The following is a 17997-nucleotide window of genomic DNA, read 5'->3' as shown; positions in this document are numbered from 1 at the left end:
TACGCACGACTATACTGTGTGTCGTCGACTAACTCGTGCAGCCCGCGTTTCAGTGACCGAACTGTCGAGTACAAACACCTTCGGATGCAAGGTCACGTGCAGCTGAATATTTCATGCTCATTCTAGACGCAATTTCAGCTCCGTTCTCCATAATGTGGGTCCAAGCACAGGCATTTGTACTCTTCACTGCGATTCTATCCCAGTTGCAGCTTAAAAAAAAAAAACTCCGTTTTTGCTAGTCCGAGCGAATTTCGTCAGTGGTATCGGAAAATCAGACAGTCCTCAAGTTTTCCGGGTACTGTGGCGGAACGCAGGTCAGACTTTCTATTCGAAGGGGGGGGGGGGGGGGTGTCTAGTGGTTTGAGGTCTGACTCCACGTATCCACCGCAACGCGTCGGCGCAGGTTCATCATTTAACGCGGCGTCGAGCCCTTTCCCAAATGAAGAAAGAGAGAGCGCGCGGCTTCGCGTAGCCACGCGCCCTCTCTCTCTACAGAGAGAGGGCGCGGCACCGCGTCAAAAGGCCTCGCGCTGACGCGCTGCGACGCGTACGTGGGGTCAGGCCTTTACGTTCCAGAGATGCGTGTGCCAAGTTCCGGAGACAGTACACGTGCGGTCTCACCCCCAAAGATGCTCAGGCGTGGGTTGTCGCGTCCGCAGTCATAAAGGCCTATAGTGTGTAGAAGGAAAATCGAAGAGGAATTTTCGTTAAGAGAACCTTTCTCCTCATGCACTGCACTAAGCCGTAACTCCTGCGACCGTGTCTGTCTTTCCTATCTCCTCTTTACTTTCGTCGCTCGCTGTCCCTGCGCCTCGCTCTCTCCTTCCTCTCTCTATTCATACATTTTAATCCTATCATTTTAATCCTCCGTCCCTTGTGAGCTACCGTTGAGGTGTCGCACCAGATGCAGACAGTTACGGGGCTCACTTTTCTCTTCATTTCCCGTTTGAAACCACATAAGACGGGAGCCGAGGGCACGGCCTGCGTGATAGCCTCACCATGCAATGTGTGCATCCAGCCTTCTGCGCACGATCGAATGGCTGACCCTTTCAGGATTAGTGTAGGTGAGGTCCGACACGGCACCTCTTTTACAGTTAAATGTACTTTCATTTAAGACACACCCGAAACAATGAAGTAATGGCAGTAGGCCCACGAAGGCAACACTTATAGTGCAGGAAGTATTGCACTCTACCACAATGTGAAAAATTTAGAGGAAAAACGTAACAAAGAAACACTTCCCGATCAATGTGCTTGAGTTCTACATAAACACAAAGGTAAAAGAAGAACGCTTTGAAATGCTCTGCAGATTCCTAGGTGTGCACTGGAACACGGGACGAGGCCCCGTTGGCCGTGTGTGGCACGGTGCCTCTTGAATACCAATGAAATGAAACAAATAAATACGGCACATACCAAGAACTATGTGCATTCAATAATATAATAATCGCATTGTAGCTCGCTCCGGATGCATTTTAATCAACTGGGATCCGAACCGTTTTCTGTACGGAATATTCTAGAACGTGCTTCGAGAAAGCAGAAAAACTAAAATGCTACTGCAGTACCTAAAATAAACAAATTTGAGCGACCACATATCGGCTGGACGTGCTCCCCCAAGTGTGCTCGTGATCCTGTAAATATCTCTCCCCTTCTCTTCTTCTGTCTCTCTTCTCACTCCCTTTATCCGTTTCTTGGTGCAGGGTAAGCAAACTGGACGTGCACCTGGTTAACCCCCTTGCCTTTCTTTGCACACACAAAGAATATCTATCTATCTATCTATCTATCTATCTATCTATCTATCTATCTATCTATCTATCTATCTCTCTCTCTCTCTCTCTCTCTCTCTCTATATATATATATATATATATATATATATATATATATATATATATATATATATATATATATATATATTCTGATCTAGCGTCACAGCACACGGTTACGTGGCACCTAAGACACCCGTTTCAATACCAATCTCACTTTTCCGTACGCTCGTAATCGTTTCGGCAAATTTAAGTAATTTAAGTAGTAAAGGAAGCCTATTTCATGAAGCATGGTCTCCCTTTGAAGAAAACGTATTGCTGGTAGTGCTTCGCTTTGATGGTTAAGCTCTGCACGGTGTTAGTTCTTGCGAAAGAAAAAAAAAAGAAACACTACTTTTGCTGTAGAAGCACCGCGATTCTCACATATCAGATGGCGCCACAGTAGCAATTGTTGAGCGTGTACAGGCGATTATTAGGCAACACCCAAGCACACTCGCGTATAGCGGAGCCTCGGCTATTTCGCGCGTGTCCACGTAAATGACCGAAACGTTATGCTGACGTTGTCCGATGAGTCGGCATCGGACCATTACAAACAGGTTACCTCAGCGGATGACAGGTCACGCAGAATTCGCAATTCAAGTGCAAAGAGCCATGTCGCGCTGTTCCTGTAAACAATGGAAGTTGGGACGAATGACATCCTGCCTCGGCTGGCGGATCACGTGACACTAACGGGTCTTCGCAAACACGATATGAATTTCGATGCAACACAGAAATATATTCCTCAACATAAAGCAATACTTGTGACTTTAATACGTGAAATATTTGAAGAGAGGAGCTTTTGTATATACGCTATTTAGTGACCGGAATGATACGACTCCACGAAAATTGAAAAAAAAAAAATTCGCACACAGATGTGCTATTTTGTTACATTACAGGTCAGGACATCCAAACACAGCAGGGGCGCAGCCAAGGGGTAGGACACCGGGCCCGTGACCGCCCCCCCCCCTCCCGGAATTTTTTTGGACATTGCACAAACAAGAAATGACCATTTCAAGCACGCACACACAAGAAATAATTCTGGCTACGCGCCTGACATATAACAGAATTCTCCAGTGGGCACTAATACATGGAGGGTGGCAGCTGCCAGCAAAGTAAACCAGCGTCCATGTTGCAGTCGCATGTTGCTCTATAACGGGACGGTGGAGCCCGTCTAGTACTGTATCAGACATAGCAGAGGCAGACGCGTGATGACGACGGGGAATAAACTAGCATGCGCGAACGAAGCCCACAATGACGAGGCCGCGAACACCGGCCACCCACGATCACGGTCAGGGGGCAAAAGCAGTCGGTTACGAATGCAACCACAATACGTTCACCATAAGAGAAGAACCCAAAACGACACGGGAATACGAAAGCGCCACCGAGGCAATCGGGCCAGGTGAAGGCGGTGCACGAGCAGGGAGGGCTATAATGACAAGCCGTAGTTTATGCGACGCCTCCGTCAGCTCGAACGCGCAGAGCGGCCATCTTGCGGCGAGTGTACGCGCGCAGTACATATATACGCCCGCGTACTTACGCCAGTGAATCATCGCACGCTGCGCCGCATCCAGAGCTCCGCCGGTGCCGATCAAAACCGCACCGCCTCCTACTCGCCTTATTTCTTTTGCCCTTCGCGTTCATTTCCGAGAAGTGTGGAAGAGAAGCGAGGGAATGGCCGCAGCGCGCTTAGTAGGCGAGGAAAATGCGCGCGGGAGCGACAATTGCGATATGTGCGACGAGCCGACACGGGAAGGGGGGCTTATGTCAAAGCGATGCTGCCAAGAAACAGCTGGCACGGTGGTGAGGTGTATACTCTCCAAACTACAGCATCCCATCCTTCTCGCTCTACGCCGACGACATTTAGCAGTTTCGAGAAAGCCGGCCCTCCTCCCTCTCCACAGCAAGAACGAGACACTAGAGAATTGTCTACGATATAGAAAAGGCGGACGCAGCGGGTCTCGTAAAGAAAAAAAGAGGTCTATGCGAGGGAAAAGTAGAAATGATGGCGATGCTTGCCTCCGCTGTGTCGTTCATTCTGCGAGAGAGTATGAGGATACAAGAGGAGTCGGTGACCATCGGCATCTGCCGACAAAGAAAGCCGACGACCGCCTGACGCTGCGGTCATGTGCATACAAGACGCATATATTCCCGTAGCATCATTTCTGCGAACGCATTGTAGGCGATATAAACTGGGTAGAAGAGATTCACAAGTTGCTCTCAAGAACGGCGTTTGCGCATCTGTCCCGCACGCGTACATCCTGCCTGCTTCACTACAGCAGGTGTTCCGAAGCGTTCAGTTGGGTATGAGGTCTAACAATTCGAATGCTTTCTTTATTAGTACAGCAGTTATAAGTGCAGTACAGATACATTTTTACCGCCGGTGTCGCCGTCACATTCACCTAAGCCTAAATACGCGAGAAAAGCGTGCGAGTGCTGCCTAACATTGCGGCTCCAGCAGAGATGAAACGCATCGGCCGAGCGTAAGATGCTTGGGGGATGGGCTGATGTCTACATACAGGCATCGTTAGTGAAACGGTGTTAGCTACATACAACTTCTCGCGGATAGTGCTAGCGTTAACTGCGTCAATCTATCTCATATTATCATTATAATTGATAAAGACTACATAAATCGAACGGAGAACCCATCTGAAATTCCTGCGACTCTGCTTCCTGCTTCGCTGCGAAAGAGTGCGTTCAGTGTCGTTACATCAAAACCGAGAGACCTGCTTGGCCGGTGCATCGGGAGGCGCGCAAAATAGAGAAGCCATTCTAAGGGTCCCGTATCATGGGGACCTTACGCTGCGGACGCGGCGCGGGTTTCGAAGCGCCGCCTGCTGGCCAGTTCGTCAACTTGGCCACCCCGCCCGCCCTCGCTGCAGCTCCCGAGTGTCAGGCCTAACGTGACAGCCGACGCCGTAAACTAGTTTCGCTCTCACTGCAGTCGCATCTACTTTTCTTTACTTGCTTTGGCAGCAAAACTCGGCGCGACTCCACCATGCATTTTCATGAGTACCGGGGCAGACGGGGCGGGAATCGTACAGAAAGCGCACCGCCACCGAGGAGCGCAGTTTGAGGGGTGCGAGAGGTATCACATGGCCACTGACTTTCTAAATAACCTCACAATATGCCGTAGATAGATTTGAACTCACATAGCGTCCTGAAAAAACAATAATAAAAAAGGAAAATGTCATCCCGACCACAGCACAGAAATGTCTAAACGGACTGGTATAGCGTCAAGCGTCCCTTCTAACTGTGTGCGATTGGTTATTATATCTGCGAAATCAGCTACCACAAGGGTTCAGGCGTCCCCTCTATGAATTACACTTACATAGACATGACATTGCGTAGCAGAACAGGAGTTGGCGGTTTCGACCCTCTGTCATGGGGATCGAAACCAGGAGCTCATCGTGTAACACGTCATAGCCACTGGGCCATGCGCTAGTTTCCTGGCGACGTTAAACGCTGAAATTTTTCTGTTCTCACCTGGAAGCTTCACAAACGCTGTCTATCCCGTAGCCATCACCTAAGTAATTACGTTAGGGTGAAACTGTAAAACACAGCTCGTGCTGCCGTAGTGACGTCTTCAAACGGCAGCGTCTACGCATTTTCCACCTGCTTACAAAAGCAGAGTCAGCTACACTGTCAGCGATGTTATCATGAGCCAACTCGCATGCTTCGACGTTCCACCAGCAAAACTAGGAGAACGTTTTGACTGCTCTCACACTGTACACCCTCGACGCACGCTAAACGTAAAGAACAAAAAGCAGAGTAGCCGCTAGTGACAGAAGGCAACTACAAGTGCATAACAAGAGATATAACGCAAACACTCTTTCGCGCGTCAATGCGAGAGAGGTCGTTGCGAGAGTACGCCGAGGCATACAAAAGAATGAAAAGTTATCACGCTGCCACAACCGCAGCCGCGCACGCACCTTCACGCGCGACACCACATCCGCGAGAAAGGCAGCGCGGCGACGGAGCGCGGTTAAGCAGTCCGGGCGGAGGCGACGGCAAAAACTTGCGCCACGCGCGCAGAACACGACTCGCTGCACGTTTCGATTAGAGTCCGACCGTGTGTGTACATACGACTACGCAGATACGCGGCACGAAACGCAAGGCGGCGTGCCCCCCCCCCCCCCCCCCCCACACACACACACCAAGCCCCCCCGCTGAGAGAACGGCAGGCATCGCGAGGCAGGCAATCACGGTTTTTAAGAGCTATAGAAGTAGGGGGACGGGGGGGGGATACCATAACAGGGACGTCAGGGGGGTCGAATGGAAGGGGCCCGGAGAAGAGGGAGCACGCTTCGGCGACGCGAGCTCACTCTCGCGACGCTCCATCATATCAGATTGGCGTCATTTGCATAAAACGAGAGAAACAATAGAGGAAGCCAAACCACGCAGTGCGAGAGAGTAAGAACACACGGTCACGTATCACTTGACTTCACCTTTTGCGCGGTCTCTTCACTGCGTCTTCCCTCCTTTTTTCTTCTTTTTCTTAAGCCAGCTAGCGCGCCACCAGAGAAAAAGGGAGACGGAGAGCAAAGAGAGGGAAAAGAAGAGATAAAAAAACACACAAAGAAAGCATTAGAGAAGAATAGATGCGATTGCATACACGAAAAGACGGACACGCAATTGTTTTATTCGGCGCTTCGACTGGCACTTCGTTCACGCCGCAGCCGAGTTGGAATTTTTTCGATAGATGCGAAGGGACGAAGCAGGAGGGAAGAGAAGGCGCTCACGTACCTGTTGCAAACTCGGAGCGCGCGGAGGTACGAGGACATATGCGCGCATTCACTGAAAGCAAGTAGCCGAGCTGCTTCACTTTCCAGGCGAGCGAAATGCACTGCATAATAAGATGCGCGTAATGCGGGACATAAAGTGTGCTCGACGATGATGAGCCCGGCAGGTAGAAGAATCGTGAAGGGAACGGAGATGCGAGACGGGAAGGTATTACGAAAGCAGACGGAGCCCCCGATCACTCTTTTCCGATGCATATAGTTACGGCGGTCTCAAGTCATTTGCATGATCAAACGCGGCAGGCATACGGGTAGTTGGGCATTCCTCACCATGGGCTGACCCTCCTCGCCGTTTTCTCTTTTATAGAGCCTTGTTTATCGAGTCTGATTACCGTAGGTCAGTGGAAAGAACAAATAAAGGTCGAAGCCATGTACAGAAATTATTATTGTGGCATATAATGCTTGTTTGTTTGCTTGTTGTTTTTTATGAAAGTAAGCCATGGTAACTACAAGCCAGCACAAAACAAAGTCCGTGAGCAATATTTGTGTCAAGTATGCCTCAAACTCCACGGGGTTCACGATGACATTTATGCATGAGAGACTTTTTAACGTTTTGAGTTTCTATTCAAGTTCCCCGGGACCGGAACGTGGATGGAATCGATGCTGTCCTATAGTTTACAAGTTCAGTTTCTCAAGAGAAAGTCGCCGCCCTTCTACTCGAGAACGGCATAGACGATGAATTCCAACGTTGTGGACAATATGCAGGCGACAACAGAACGGGCTAGGCCAGAACCTTACTAGACTATGTGAGACGCGGTATGGGAGTGTATGAGGAGAGGCAGTAATGGAACAGCGGTTATCTCTTCATTGTTCCTCTTTTCAAAGCCACTTCGAGTGTATGACCTCGCACTACGTCGTCTACGTGGGTGAGCATGCCGAGGCCGACAACTTAACAAGCACAATTTTATTGTGTTACTTCCAACGAAATTCAACTGCCAATATGCGATAGACGTGTGGTGCTCTTTAACTCTTTGTTTCGGCTGTTCTGCGCTGCATTTACTTAGGCATACAAAGCAAAAGCAGAGGGGGCAAATGTATACGGCTAATCCATTTCGTGGCGAAGACGAACGCGTCCGCCGCTGTGGCAGGCCGGCTCGCGCAATTCAAGTAGCAGATGGAGCGCGGTCCGAACGGGCGCGACAGCAACGCGACAGGAATCGGGGCGCAGCCGGAATTCCGAAACAGCAAGCGCCGCCTCGAGCGCTCGTGCATCGCAGAAGCTTCTAAAGGGACAGAAACGGGTCTGAAGTGATTTTTCTGTCCCAGGACTGTCAAGCGACTAATTTCGCGCGCGAATTCCTGACTATAATGTTCTGCACAGAATCGTATGCAGCCCTTTTACATTGGCAATGTGGCCACATTGCAACATGACGCTGACTAGAGCGACGCACTTATGAGCCTTCATGAAAGAGACTCTGGACTATGTTCTGACGGTAGCACCGCGTGCGTTTCCTTTCTTTCTTTATTTTAGACTAATTTATCAAGCTCCATGGACATCGCCATTAAGCGTCACATGAGGCCTCTCAGACGACTTGTCGTAACGCTGTCCGGTTTTTTTTTTTTTTTTTCATATACGCGACCCCCTAATAAAGCACTGCCAAGGCGGTGGCCTTTGCATTCCCGTGCAGCAGTCCATAAAAGAGGAAGAGGGGCTCCCTTTGTCTTATGGAAGGGCCTACACATCTTGGCCACTTTCAGCTAACTAGATAAATTATACGTATATATAGCGTCAAGTTGTAGTGGCCTCAGGCTGTCTGATAATATTACATATTATGATCACTAATATTTTTCTTTCTGCTAAGGGGACCCCGACATTGGTAGCATACATATTGCCTCCCGCATATCAGTGACAGCTGACGAACGCCGAATCGGCAGCAGCTCCCCCTACCGACCAACTCAGTATAGTCGTGTGGCGCTATGCGATCCTATGCTTGGTAGTCCGAGTACAAACACGACGGCGTTCAATTAGAAGGCTCGTCTCGCCAATTCTCACTGTTTTAGTAATACCTTTAACCCCGGACACGCGTAAGTTTTCGCAGCCAAAGGTGGAAGCGCTTATTCGAGGCGGAGTAAAAGAAGAAGATAAGAATACAACGGGAAAAACGAGCCGAGCGGTCTCCTCCGACGATCACCCCATCCCTTCGATTCTCGTTTCCATCTCGGTGCATATCCGTTCCCGTTGCTCCAACGCAGCGAAAGGAAACGTAAAAGAGCGGGAGAGAGAGAGTGAGGAGAGCGGCCAGTTGCCAAAATAATCATTGCATTGGGCGCGTGCATACATGCGCACATCCAGCGCGGCCTCGGCAGAAGACACGGCGCAGCGAAACGCAGACCGGCGATGAGATGTGTTTCTCTTCTGTCGAGAGATGTACGGGGAAAGGGGCGCGATATAAGCGAGGCGGGCCGAGTCGGACCCGTTCGGCGTATAAACGTGCCTGCTGCCTTGGGTATACACGTATAAAATAAACCCCGTCCTAGCCGAACCGTGCCCGGCAACGCTTAGGGCACGCACCCGAGGGCTCTTTTTTTTTGAGGGAATTCGCATCTATATCGGAGTGTTGACGCAGCCAGCGGCGGGCCAGCCGGCGAGATGCTCGGCGCAGGAAGGAGGCGGCAAGAGAGGGAGATGAAGCCGGTCGCCGGAAATCGAAAAATAACGTCGGAAAAATAATCGCCCTCGCACGGAGGAAACCAAATCGCGGTTGAAGACGCGTGTATGTCCAACGCGGGCAACAGCGCGTCACTTCCGGTCGGTCGTAGGGCGTCCTCCCGGGTGATCCGACAAACAAGGCCCTGCACAGCCTGTGAAAAAGCGAAAGGCGAGAGAGTGGATTTTTTCGCTTTCACCGGAGGATTTCGTCACTGTAGGAGCAATAAGGCCACGTGGTGATCGGCGTTGTTCAGAAGTGGCGTGGAAGTGCTTGATATACCGAGGGCCGTACACCGCAACATCCGCTGTTGTATGGCACGGATTCGCATATCACAGTGCGACGCTCACAATCGCAACACTGATGGACATCTGAGGCCGTTGAGAAATGTAGCGTTGCAGGGCATGCCAGCCGCGCGTGTAGTGCGGCTAAGCTAACTTACGCAGCTGAAATTAGACGGCTGGTGATGTCTTTTTTTTTTTTTTTTGGCGTCCTGTCACCTAAGCCATCGGTTCGAAGTGGTCTTCTTTTACCTAAAGTTCAATCAGTGCACACATATAAAAAAATGACCCCCCCCCCCCCACACACACACACACAGCAATAAAGGCTTCAGCAGCGATATGATATGGAATTGTGCCGAAGCATCAAGTACAGCAGCTTGGAATTTCAACGGTGGCCTCTCCGTTTATAAGGGAAAGCAGGGGCTGAGAAAAAGTGCGGCATTCCGAGAATGCTGCCCCACTTCGGAGCATCAGAAACGTAGCTCTCATAAGCAGAATCTTTCTTTAGAAGTTCGAAGAAAGTACACTAGAATATGTCTTGAGAATTCCGAACATTTCCGACACAGTGTCCCAAAGTCACCCTCTCAAGCTTTCGAACAAAGTTATGGACAGCGACGGTGACGAAATCGTTGTATATAGTATTGAGATGTTGCGGGGCGCACAAGTGTACATTTGTAAGCACTCCAGGAATGCGACCATAGCCAGTAAAATCAAATGAAACCAACGAACTTGCGTCGGTCCACGCACTTCTCCGAAATTTGCGAAACGGCGAGAAAGGCGCCACGCCGGGAATGCGCGCGTGAACAGGAATTTAAAGAATTACGAGGCTCCGAGAAGAGCCTCGCTTAGCAAACACGGAAGGATTATTACTACGCGAAATCTTTTTTTTTTTTTGTGATCAGCTACCCAATTTGATTCGGATATCCAAATTCGCACGGGCGAAAAAGTTCAAACGTACGAACGTATCTGTACGGCACGACCGCATAAGCGCTTTCGAGAACCTTCCAGCGCCTGCACTTCGATGCAATCACCAAGGCTTTGACGCGCGCCCTGTACATCCACTTAGCATCACCGCGGTCGGGTATTCCAGAATATCACGAAGCGCCCAGCGACCAACATAAAATATGGGCTGTGTCAACGCTCCTCACAAAAAAAAAAAAACGACGACTTTAAGCATTTTTCGACGCTCGTATTCCGTAGTCATTCGATGGAGAAATGAAAATATCGGGATCCGTTCGCGTGTCAGCAAGCCTCACAAAAGAAAAGGTGCTTGAGGCTAAGTTTCTTTGGCGGTGCGTACGTCACACGCATGCACGATGCTGCACCGGCATCTATCTATCTGCCCGTCACCTTCTGCGGCTCCTCTCCAGTGTGTAGATTCAGTCGCAAGAGCGCAGGCGGCCGCGAAGCCGCCAGGTGCGCGAGATACACGCCACACGTCCTCTTTGCACACATACTTTACGCGGCTTTTTCATTCGCTATGGCTGAATACTGCGTGCTCACGGCCCGCCATTATAAAACGCGGGCGTGCCATCTAGTGACGCGGCAAATTCGGATGACTACAGCGCCCATGAAATGCCAACTAATGAACCTAAGCAGCGTTTTAACTGGGGCCGGTTGGTTGATACGGTAAAAAGCGGGATTTCAAATCAGCAAAGCGAACAAGAAGCTTCGCTCCACGATTCCGATTACACAGAGCTCCTTGAAGGGCCCCTAAACTACAAATATGTCGAAATTTAGTTGTAGGCATGTTTTCGCAATACCGCCGGCCAACAACGGCACAATGATTCACAGCACTGTCAATTGTATTACCTGCAATAATGCTACCTGTTGTACTACCGATTGCACTATCAGAAATACTATTGAGAATTTATTAATAATACTATAGATATAAGTTTCCTCATACTATCAACAATTAAAAAGAAAAAAACTATTCAAGCTATCAATAGTTCATTTGCCGATAGTTTGGCACCACTAATCTGACGACCGCAGAGATGGGGGTGATGACAGGAAAATTCACAAATATAATATGAATCAGATTCTTCAGGTAAAGGTCATTCGGAGATAGTCGAGATAGGCGTTTCCCATGCATTGCCCAGTAACAGCAACATGATGATGATGATGATGGTGGTGGTGGTGGTGGTGCTTTTCATTATATGATGGCCGGCCTGTCTTATTGTTGAGCGGCATCCTCTAAGCCCAACGCGAGCCCAGATTGGTTTTTTCATTCCCCCACTGCCCTCATGAAAGCTGTTGATTTTGCTCGACCGATAGGCTCCCTCTTTCCGAGGCGGCTCCACGAGCAGTCTGCGGGCGGATAGCGGTCAAAAATGCGACGCGAATTATAAATAGCCACAGGCATCCTTAAAGACACGGCAGCACATATTTGGGCAACAATTACCCTTCGGCCCACTCGCTGCGCTCAACAAAGGCGCCGCTCGGTTGAAGACTATCAGGAAGCGCCGAAGCCGAGAAGAAAGAATGCAGAAGTCGAGATCACCAAAGCTGAGGGGAAGGGGGGTAAACTATGGAAAAGCAGCGTAAATATTCTACGTGCGCACAATGGCGCGAGAGTCACTAGAATGAACATTTTCTCTTTCTCTGTGGTTTCTTCACGCGACACACACTGCGGAGCTAGCCTTTGTTTTGCGCGGCTTCTTCGGAGCCACAGGCGACCGATATGAAAGGAAAGCGCACGCAGACGCAGAAGCCAGCTACGTATCCCGTCACCACGCTCTTGCGACTCCACCGTAATGTGCGAGAGGGAGAAAAAAAAGGAACATAAAAAAGGGGGCTCGCCTACAACCGTTCCAGCTTGCTTTATCAGTACTCGAAATTGCACGAAAGAGCTCTCTCTCTCTCCCTCTACTCCACACTTCATCATATATCTGGAACTGAGCGATATCGGCAATGTTCGAGACATCGCAGTGAATTTTGCACCTAGCAGTCTATCTTGCTTCTCAAATCCTTGATCGCATATCAATGGCAAAACGTCTAAATCCCCAATTTCTCGCAAATAGTTGCAACTGTTTCCGTACAATTGGCGAGTTAATAAATTATATGCGACATGACGTATATTTAAAAGAGGCTGCTTTTCAGCGTGCTTCCGTTCTGGATATCATATGCGGCTTTATAAAAACGTCAAACGGGGCCTTCATTCCCACGCCGTTGTTTAAGACCTGTTTGAATTCGGTGCATGCAAGACATTCGAGGTGGTAGAGCTTAAATACAGGCGCATACACAAAAGAGACGACACGACCATTTCTCGTTGTCTCTTTCTGTGTCCCGTGCGTTCTCTCAGTCCCTTTTTGCAAACGCGTGCTAAGCCTAACGTGGCTGCCGTCTCTGTCGCCGACAAGGATGTGGCCACGACAGGCCGGACAGACGAAGTCTCGCAAACGACCTCGCTAAGTGGCGCCGTCTCGTTTTGATGCTAAGTGCGTCATCGGCGGCCCCTAAAGAATCTACACGCATTTTAATTCGCATTTTTTTCTCTCTCTCTCCATCGCTCTCTCTCTCTCTTCTTCTTCTTCTTTACAAAGCTGGACGCAGGGGGAGACGACGACGATCGCTGGCGGAGGAGTTGCCGAGAGAGTGAAACCCAATTGCATATCATCGAAGCTTCTGGAGGTGAAACGAATTCGGACTTCTTCACAAAAGAGAACGGACGGTGTGCTGCTCGCTTCCGCGTTGCGCGCTCATTGTTCGGCGCCGAAAGGCAAAGCGGACGACGGCGACGACGTTAGGCGGCGTCAGTGTTCTCACACACGAAAGCACCGGAGAAGGTAGGGGGGAGTGTGCGGCAAAGAATACTCGGGGCGGCGTAATAAAGACGCTCGGAAAATGGGGGCGCGTGACTGCTTCGTTACGCGAGCGCAGCTCGGCTGATTAAAATGCGCTTCACGCCTGTCGGTTATTGCTTAATTGTTCGCCACCACCGGTGGAACTTAAATGCGGGCGCGCAAGGTAGCCGCTGCCGAGGCTGCGGCGGAGGTTCCAGTTTAACGGAGATTCGGATTATTGCACCAGTCTTCTCGAGTCTGGCCAGATTCTGTATTAGTTATCTCGAATACGCAAGTAACGCTCCACGCGAGCATAGAGCGCACACAAAACAACGTGAGTACCGGCCACATATGCAGAAACATTCGTGCGTCACGATTGACGACAGTATTCGCACCGGTTGCCAACAGAGATTCGGCATAGTTGGCACGATTCTCGTTAAGCCTTCCGCTTGGGCGGGGCCAGGCGAAGCCGCTATAGACAAAGAAAAATAAATGCTTACGGCGAATTTATAGCCCCCTGCCCATTTCACACTCGGTAAAAACCGCTAGAAAAATTTGCCCGCAAACTACTTTAAGAAGAGCGCCTCAGAGCATGTCCTCTACGACTGATCCTTACGAAATTTGAAGTCTCTAGAAACTTACACCATCTCTCGCTAAAGGTTACCATGCGCAGATGCAAATCAGCAGGCGCTAACGCTTACAGTGGCGGCGACGTTGTCGCTGGCGCTCATAAAGCAAAAAGCCAAGTGAAGACGCCCTTGACTTGAATTGTAAACACGCGGTCCAATGCCTAGTACAGTGCCCAGCATGCCGTGGAGAAACGAAATGTAGTTGCTGGTTGAACACACTATCATGGTAAGAAATAAACACTCCGCTGATGAATTAGCATGGCATTCTTTTATTTTTCACCACAACGGCCGGAGATGCGAGCTCTCACCAGAAGAAACTGTCCCGTCGTAGAATCAACGCGCCCTGAGCGGACTATACGTATGCATGGAGAACGAGAAGCCGCACTCACTCACCACGCAATCGCGTCTCAGATCTCCACCTGAGGCCCGAAGGGCGTCGAAGCTCATCGCCAGCTCACAACGGCGTAAAGGCGCGCGAAACGATTGTCCGCAAACGGCCAACGCCCATTCTATTTCCCGGCAGCGAGACACGGCGCATTTTCACATCAACGCGCGCGAATCCCAGCGCTTTTATTTTCTTCGCCTTCCAAGTGGCCACTTCCATCTGGCCCTGAGCCAAGAGCCTCGAGCACGCGCAGCCATAACGCCTGTCAAAAAGAAGATTAAAGTAATCTCTTCCGCGCGATAAGCACGAGGAATACAAGACGGGTGTGACCTCCGCGCTATAGCGCATACATTTGCAATACTCCTTCGCGAGAATCAATACTGCTCGGCCGTATACGGGATACGAGTTCTTTCCTAACCCACGCGAGCGAGGAGGAGGCCGGCTTTGGGCCAACGCGCTGTACCTTTCCTCGGAGGAGCGCTCGGGTCTCTTTCGGAAGGGACACGCACAAATTTATTTTGTCGCCACTGGCAGCGCGCCCCTTTCACTTGAGGTCTTTATTGGAGAACGCCCCGCAGCAGAAGCTATTGAAAGGGTCCTCCATCGACGGGGCCGCGTTTTGCTGGCCTGTCGCCAGGCGACTAATCCTAATGCAACCACGCCAGTTGAAGCTATTGTCGATTGCACACGCTTACAACGGCGTCGTGGATGGAAAGCGCGACGCCTCAAAGAGCCCCGGTTAGCTCCGCACTGTCTCAGCGAAAGTGCTTTATGCCCACTCACGGCTGGCAAGGGCCAGTTTTAAGCATTCTGGTTTTCCATGGGGCACAGCCATGACATCCTTGAGAGTGAATTGTACTGCTTGATCTCGGTATGACTTCCGACGTCTCACCCCCCCCCCCCCCTCCTCCCAGGAAAGCGCAAAAATGGCTGTACTTAAAAACGTTTTTTGAAGCCAACATTAGTGGAGTATGCTTGTATAGGTCGGTGGCGCAGAAAGCAAGAAAAGGATCCGTCGTTAGTGTACTTAATATCTAGAAGTCCGCGAACGGTTGGCCGCTTGCTGATTTGATTCGTTGACTTGACATGCATACCACCTTATCGACATGAACATGTCAGTTTTGAGACGTTAGACCCCACATGTAAACATGGGCATGTCAAGGCTTACAATCGGAATGCACCCGTATCCCACCTGCAAGCCGGCCTCCGCAAACAATGTCGCGTACCAGTTATAACCGCTGGACACGCGACGACAGATTCCAGAAATCACTGCTTCAATTCATACACAACAAATGCCTTTCAGAAGACCTTCAACGCACAAATACCCAAAAAGCATTACGCCTTAAGGGCCAGTCTTCATCGCGATAACGAAGAAAGTCCGTGTGCGGCTAGCGTGCTCTCTTGTCCGTTTATCTATTATATTATTTCCTATCACTGCAGGGAAGCAGACTAGACGTGCGTCTGGTTAAGTTTCCTGCCTTTTCTTGCTTTCCTCTCTCTACTGACGTCTGCATCAGAATGTGTAGTTTACTGTTACGAACGTCTCGATCAAAATGGACAGAATTCGACTTCGCCACTAACACCACAACGTTACTCGTTTCCTAAACGTTTCCTGTTCTCCTTTTGACTGTTAACAAATGCGTAGCAGCCGACTCAGCGCCACATCAGAGCCGATACGAATACACGATGTTAACATAAAGCCATGTAAGCGGCGGTAACGCAGCTAGACATGTTGGAAAACTCTGCATATGAAGTGCGTCTACTGCTAAAGTATGGCAATAATGCCATACATCCCATTCAAAATTATGACACTGAAGGAAAAGACGAAAACACTTACAGATGACTAGTCAGGCGGCGTTTCTCGAAACGGTAGTGATGAAACTTACCTCGTTTCTGCATAAAGCTGAAGAGGTCGTCCAGGAACTCTTTTCTTTTGGGCTCGTTGCTGAGCTCGTACAGCTGCAAAGACAAGTACATGGTGCAATTGTATTACTTACACTCAGTTACACTTGCACACACCTACAGACAGCAAAAAGTCATGGCTCGCTGCACAACGCTATACGCTCGCACAAATTTCTGGGGAAGGGTCCACAAACAATAAGCCGCTTCTAAGGCCGATATTGGGGATTATGCATTCAACAAACATTCCGCGGTCAAGGCATATATTTGATGGGTATTCGCAAGAGTCCGGGCTCTTAAAAAAGGAACCAACTGCTAATATTTATGGTACCTCTTTTCTCTAGCGCAGCAGGAAGCTTGCCGTGAGAGTGTCTGTAATCACGAATTTAATTTTGATTTCATTTGTAATCAAAATTTTTCGTATATGCGGCGAATATGAAGTCGTATGCGCACGAGACCACACATGACAAGAGCAGCGCGAGATCGGTACATGTTTCGAGCGTCACAGAGTTTTCTGGGCATGCACCGCGGCTTGCCGGGGAGGGGGGGGGGGTATTTAATTTGGAAATTAAGAGAAAATGCATCCTGCAATGGTATCTCTCAGGGAAGAACACTTCACAAGGAGTGCACAGGGGAAGGGGTGTGTGGAATAAAAGGTAGAGAGAAAAGAAGATAGGGAATAAAAATAATTAGGGACCCATCGGCAGTCTCAGGCTGCCATGAACGCCGCGCCGCTTCTGGCCTTGCAACGTCTTTCTACGTCGTAATAGTAACATACATATTCTAATTTGGAGGACCAATTATGATGCACATCACAGCATCAGACCTAGGTACACCAAGTTGATCGAATTCATAATCCAGCTTCAAGGCTCTTCCGCTCAGCAGAGCGATATACCTGTTTTTTGTTACTTTTAAAACACTACTTGAAAATATAAATCCTACTCAAAACGCTCGAATGTGTTGCCACTACGGCGTCTCTCAGAATCATATGGCGGTTTTGGGACGTTAAAGCCCACATATCAATTATTATTTCACGGTTGTTTCATTTCAACTAGGACCTAATCACACACACTTTGTGCCCTTCAAGACGAATACCTACCAACTAACCCAGCTCTGTGTGAATTGTTCCAGTACCATCATTACTTTACATACTATAGCGCGTTTTGAGTACGCCGTTTGCCTGTGAAATGAAGTGTGAGTACTATCTGGAGTAGAATGAGTCGGGCGTGCCGAAGCCGATACGTCAACAAGCCACATTCAGACAACGTAAGCGGGAATATCTGAAAATAAGCTCGAAAAATGGGATCTTAGCGACGACAAGTGGCATTAGCGCACAAGGCGTTGATGGATGCGGCGCTAGAGCAGCCACTTTGCAGCAGAGACAGAGAAACAAACGATGATGGGAAGTTTACATAACGGGGAGGTCACCGTACTTGTGCAGAAACGCACAACTTTCTCGGACGCGCAGTTTGTTTCCACGTGCGTAATTGGCGCGCAACACACGCACGAGCAACATGCGACGCCAGGGCTATTGACACCCAAATGGTCAAGGAAAATTGGCTAAATGTTGCTGCATGCCCATTGCACGCGAACTGGACATGCCATGCATGCTGTTCACGAACCGCACGCCGTATAATGTTACGCTGCGGTGTCATCACCCCAGTCCACCTTTCCGGACCTTTATACAAGCATGGAAAAATTCGTGGTGCGTGTAACACTTCGCTTGCGTCGTCTATTGCATGCATTCCGCATGCACCGGAGTTCGAGCAATGCAAGCACCG

The 17997-nt window shown here is 49.6% G+C and overlaps 1 protein-coding gene across 4 annotated transcripts in view; it reads right to left on the bottom strand.

Annotated features, from left to right (window-relative positions):
* LOC119186379 (AT-rich interactive domain-containing protein 3C) overlaps positions 1–17997 on the bottom strand; it is a 236714-nt gene that overhangs the window by 69186 nt on the left and 149531 nt on the right. For all 4 annotated transcript variants that reach the window (XM_075893212.1, XM_075893219.1, XM_037435017.2 and 1 more), the window contains one exon: positions 16204–16276. In XM_075893212.1, coding sequence (XP_075749327.1) covers positions 16204–16276 — 73 coding nt within the window. The remainder of the gene's footprint in view (positions 1–16203; positions 16277–17997) is intronic.

Source organism: Rhipicephalus microplus, chromosome 1 (assembly GCF_043290135.1).
Source record: "Rhipicephalus microplus isolate Deutch F79 chromosome 1, USDA_Rmic, whole genome shotgun sequence".
Classification (NCBI taxonomy): Eukaryota; Metazoa; Arthropoda; class Arachnida; order Ixodida; family Ixodidae; genus Rhipicephalus; species Rhipicephalus microplus.
Note: the sequence above shows the minus strand (reverse complement) of the source record. Positions and strands in the feature narration are given on the sequence as shown.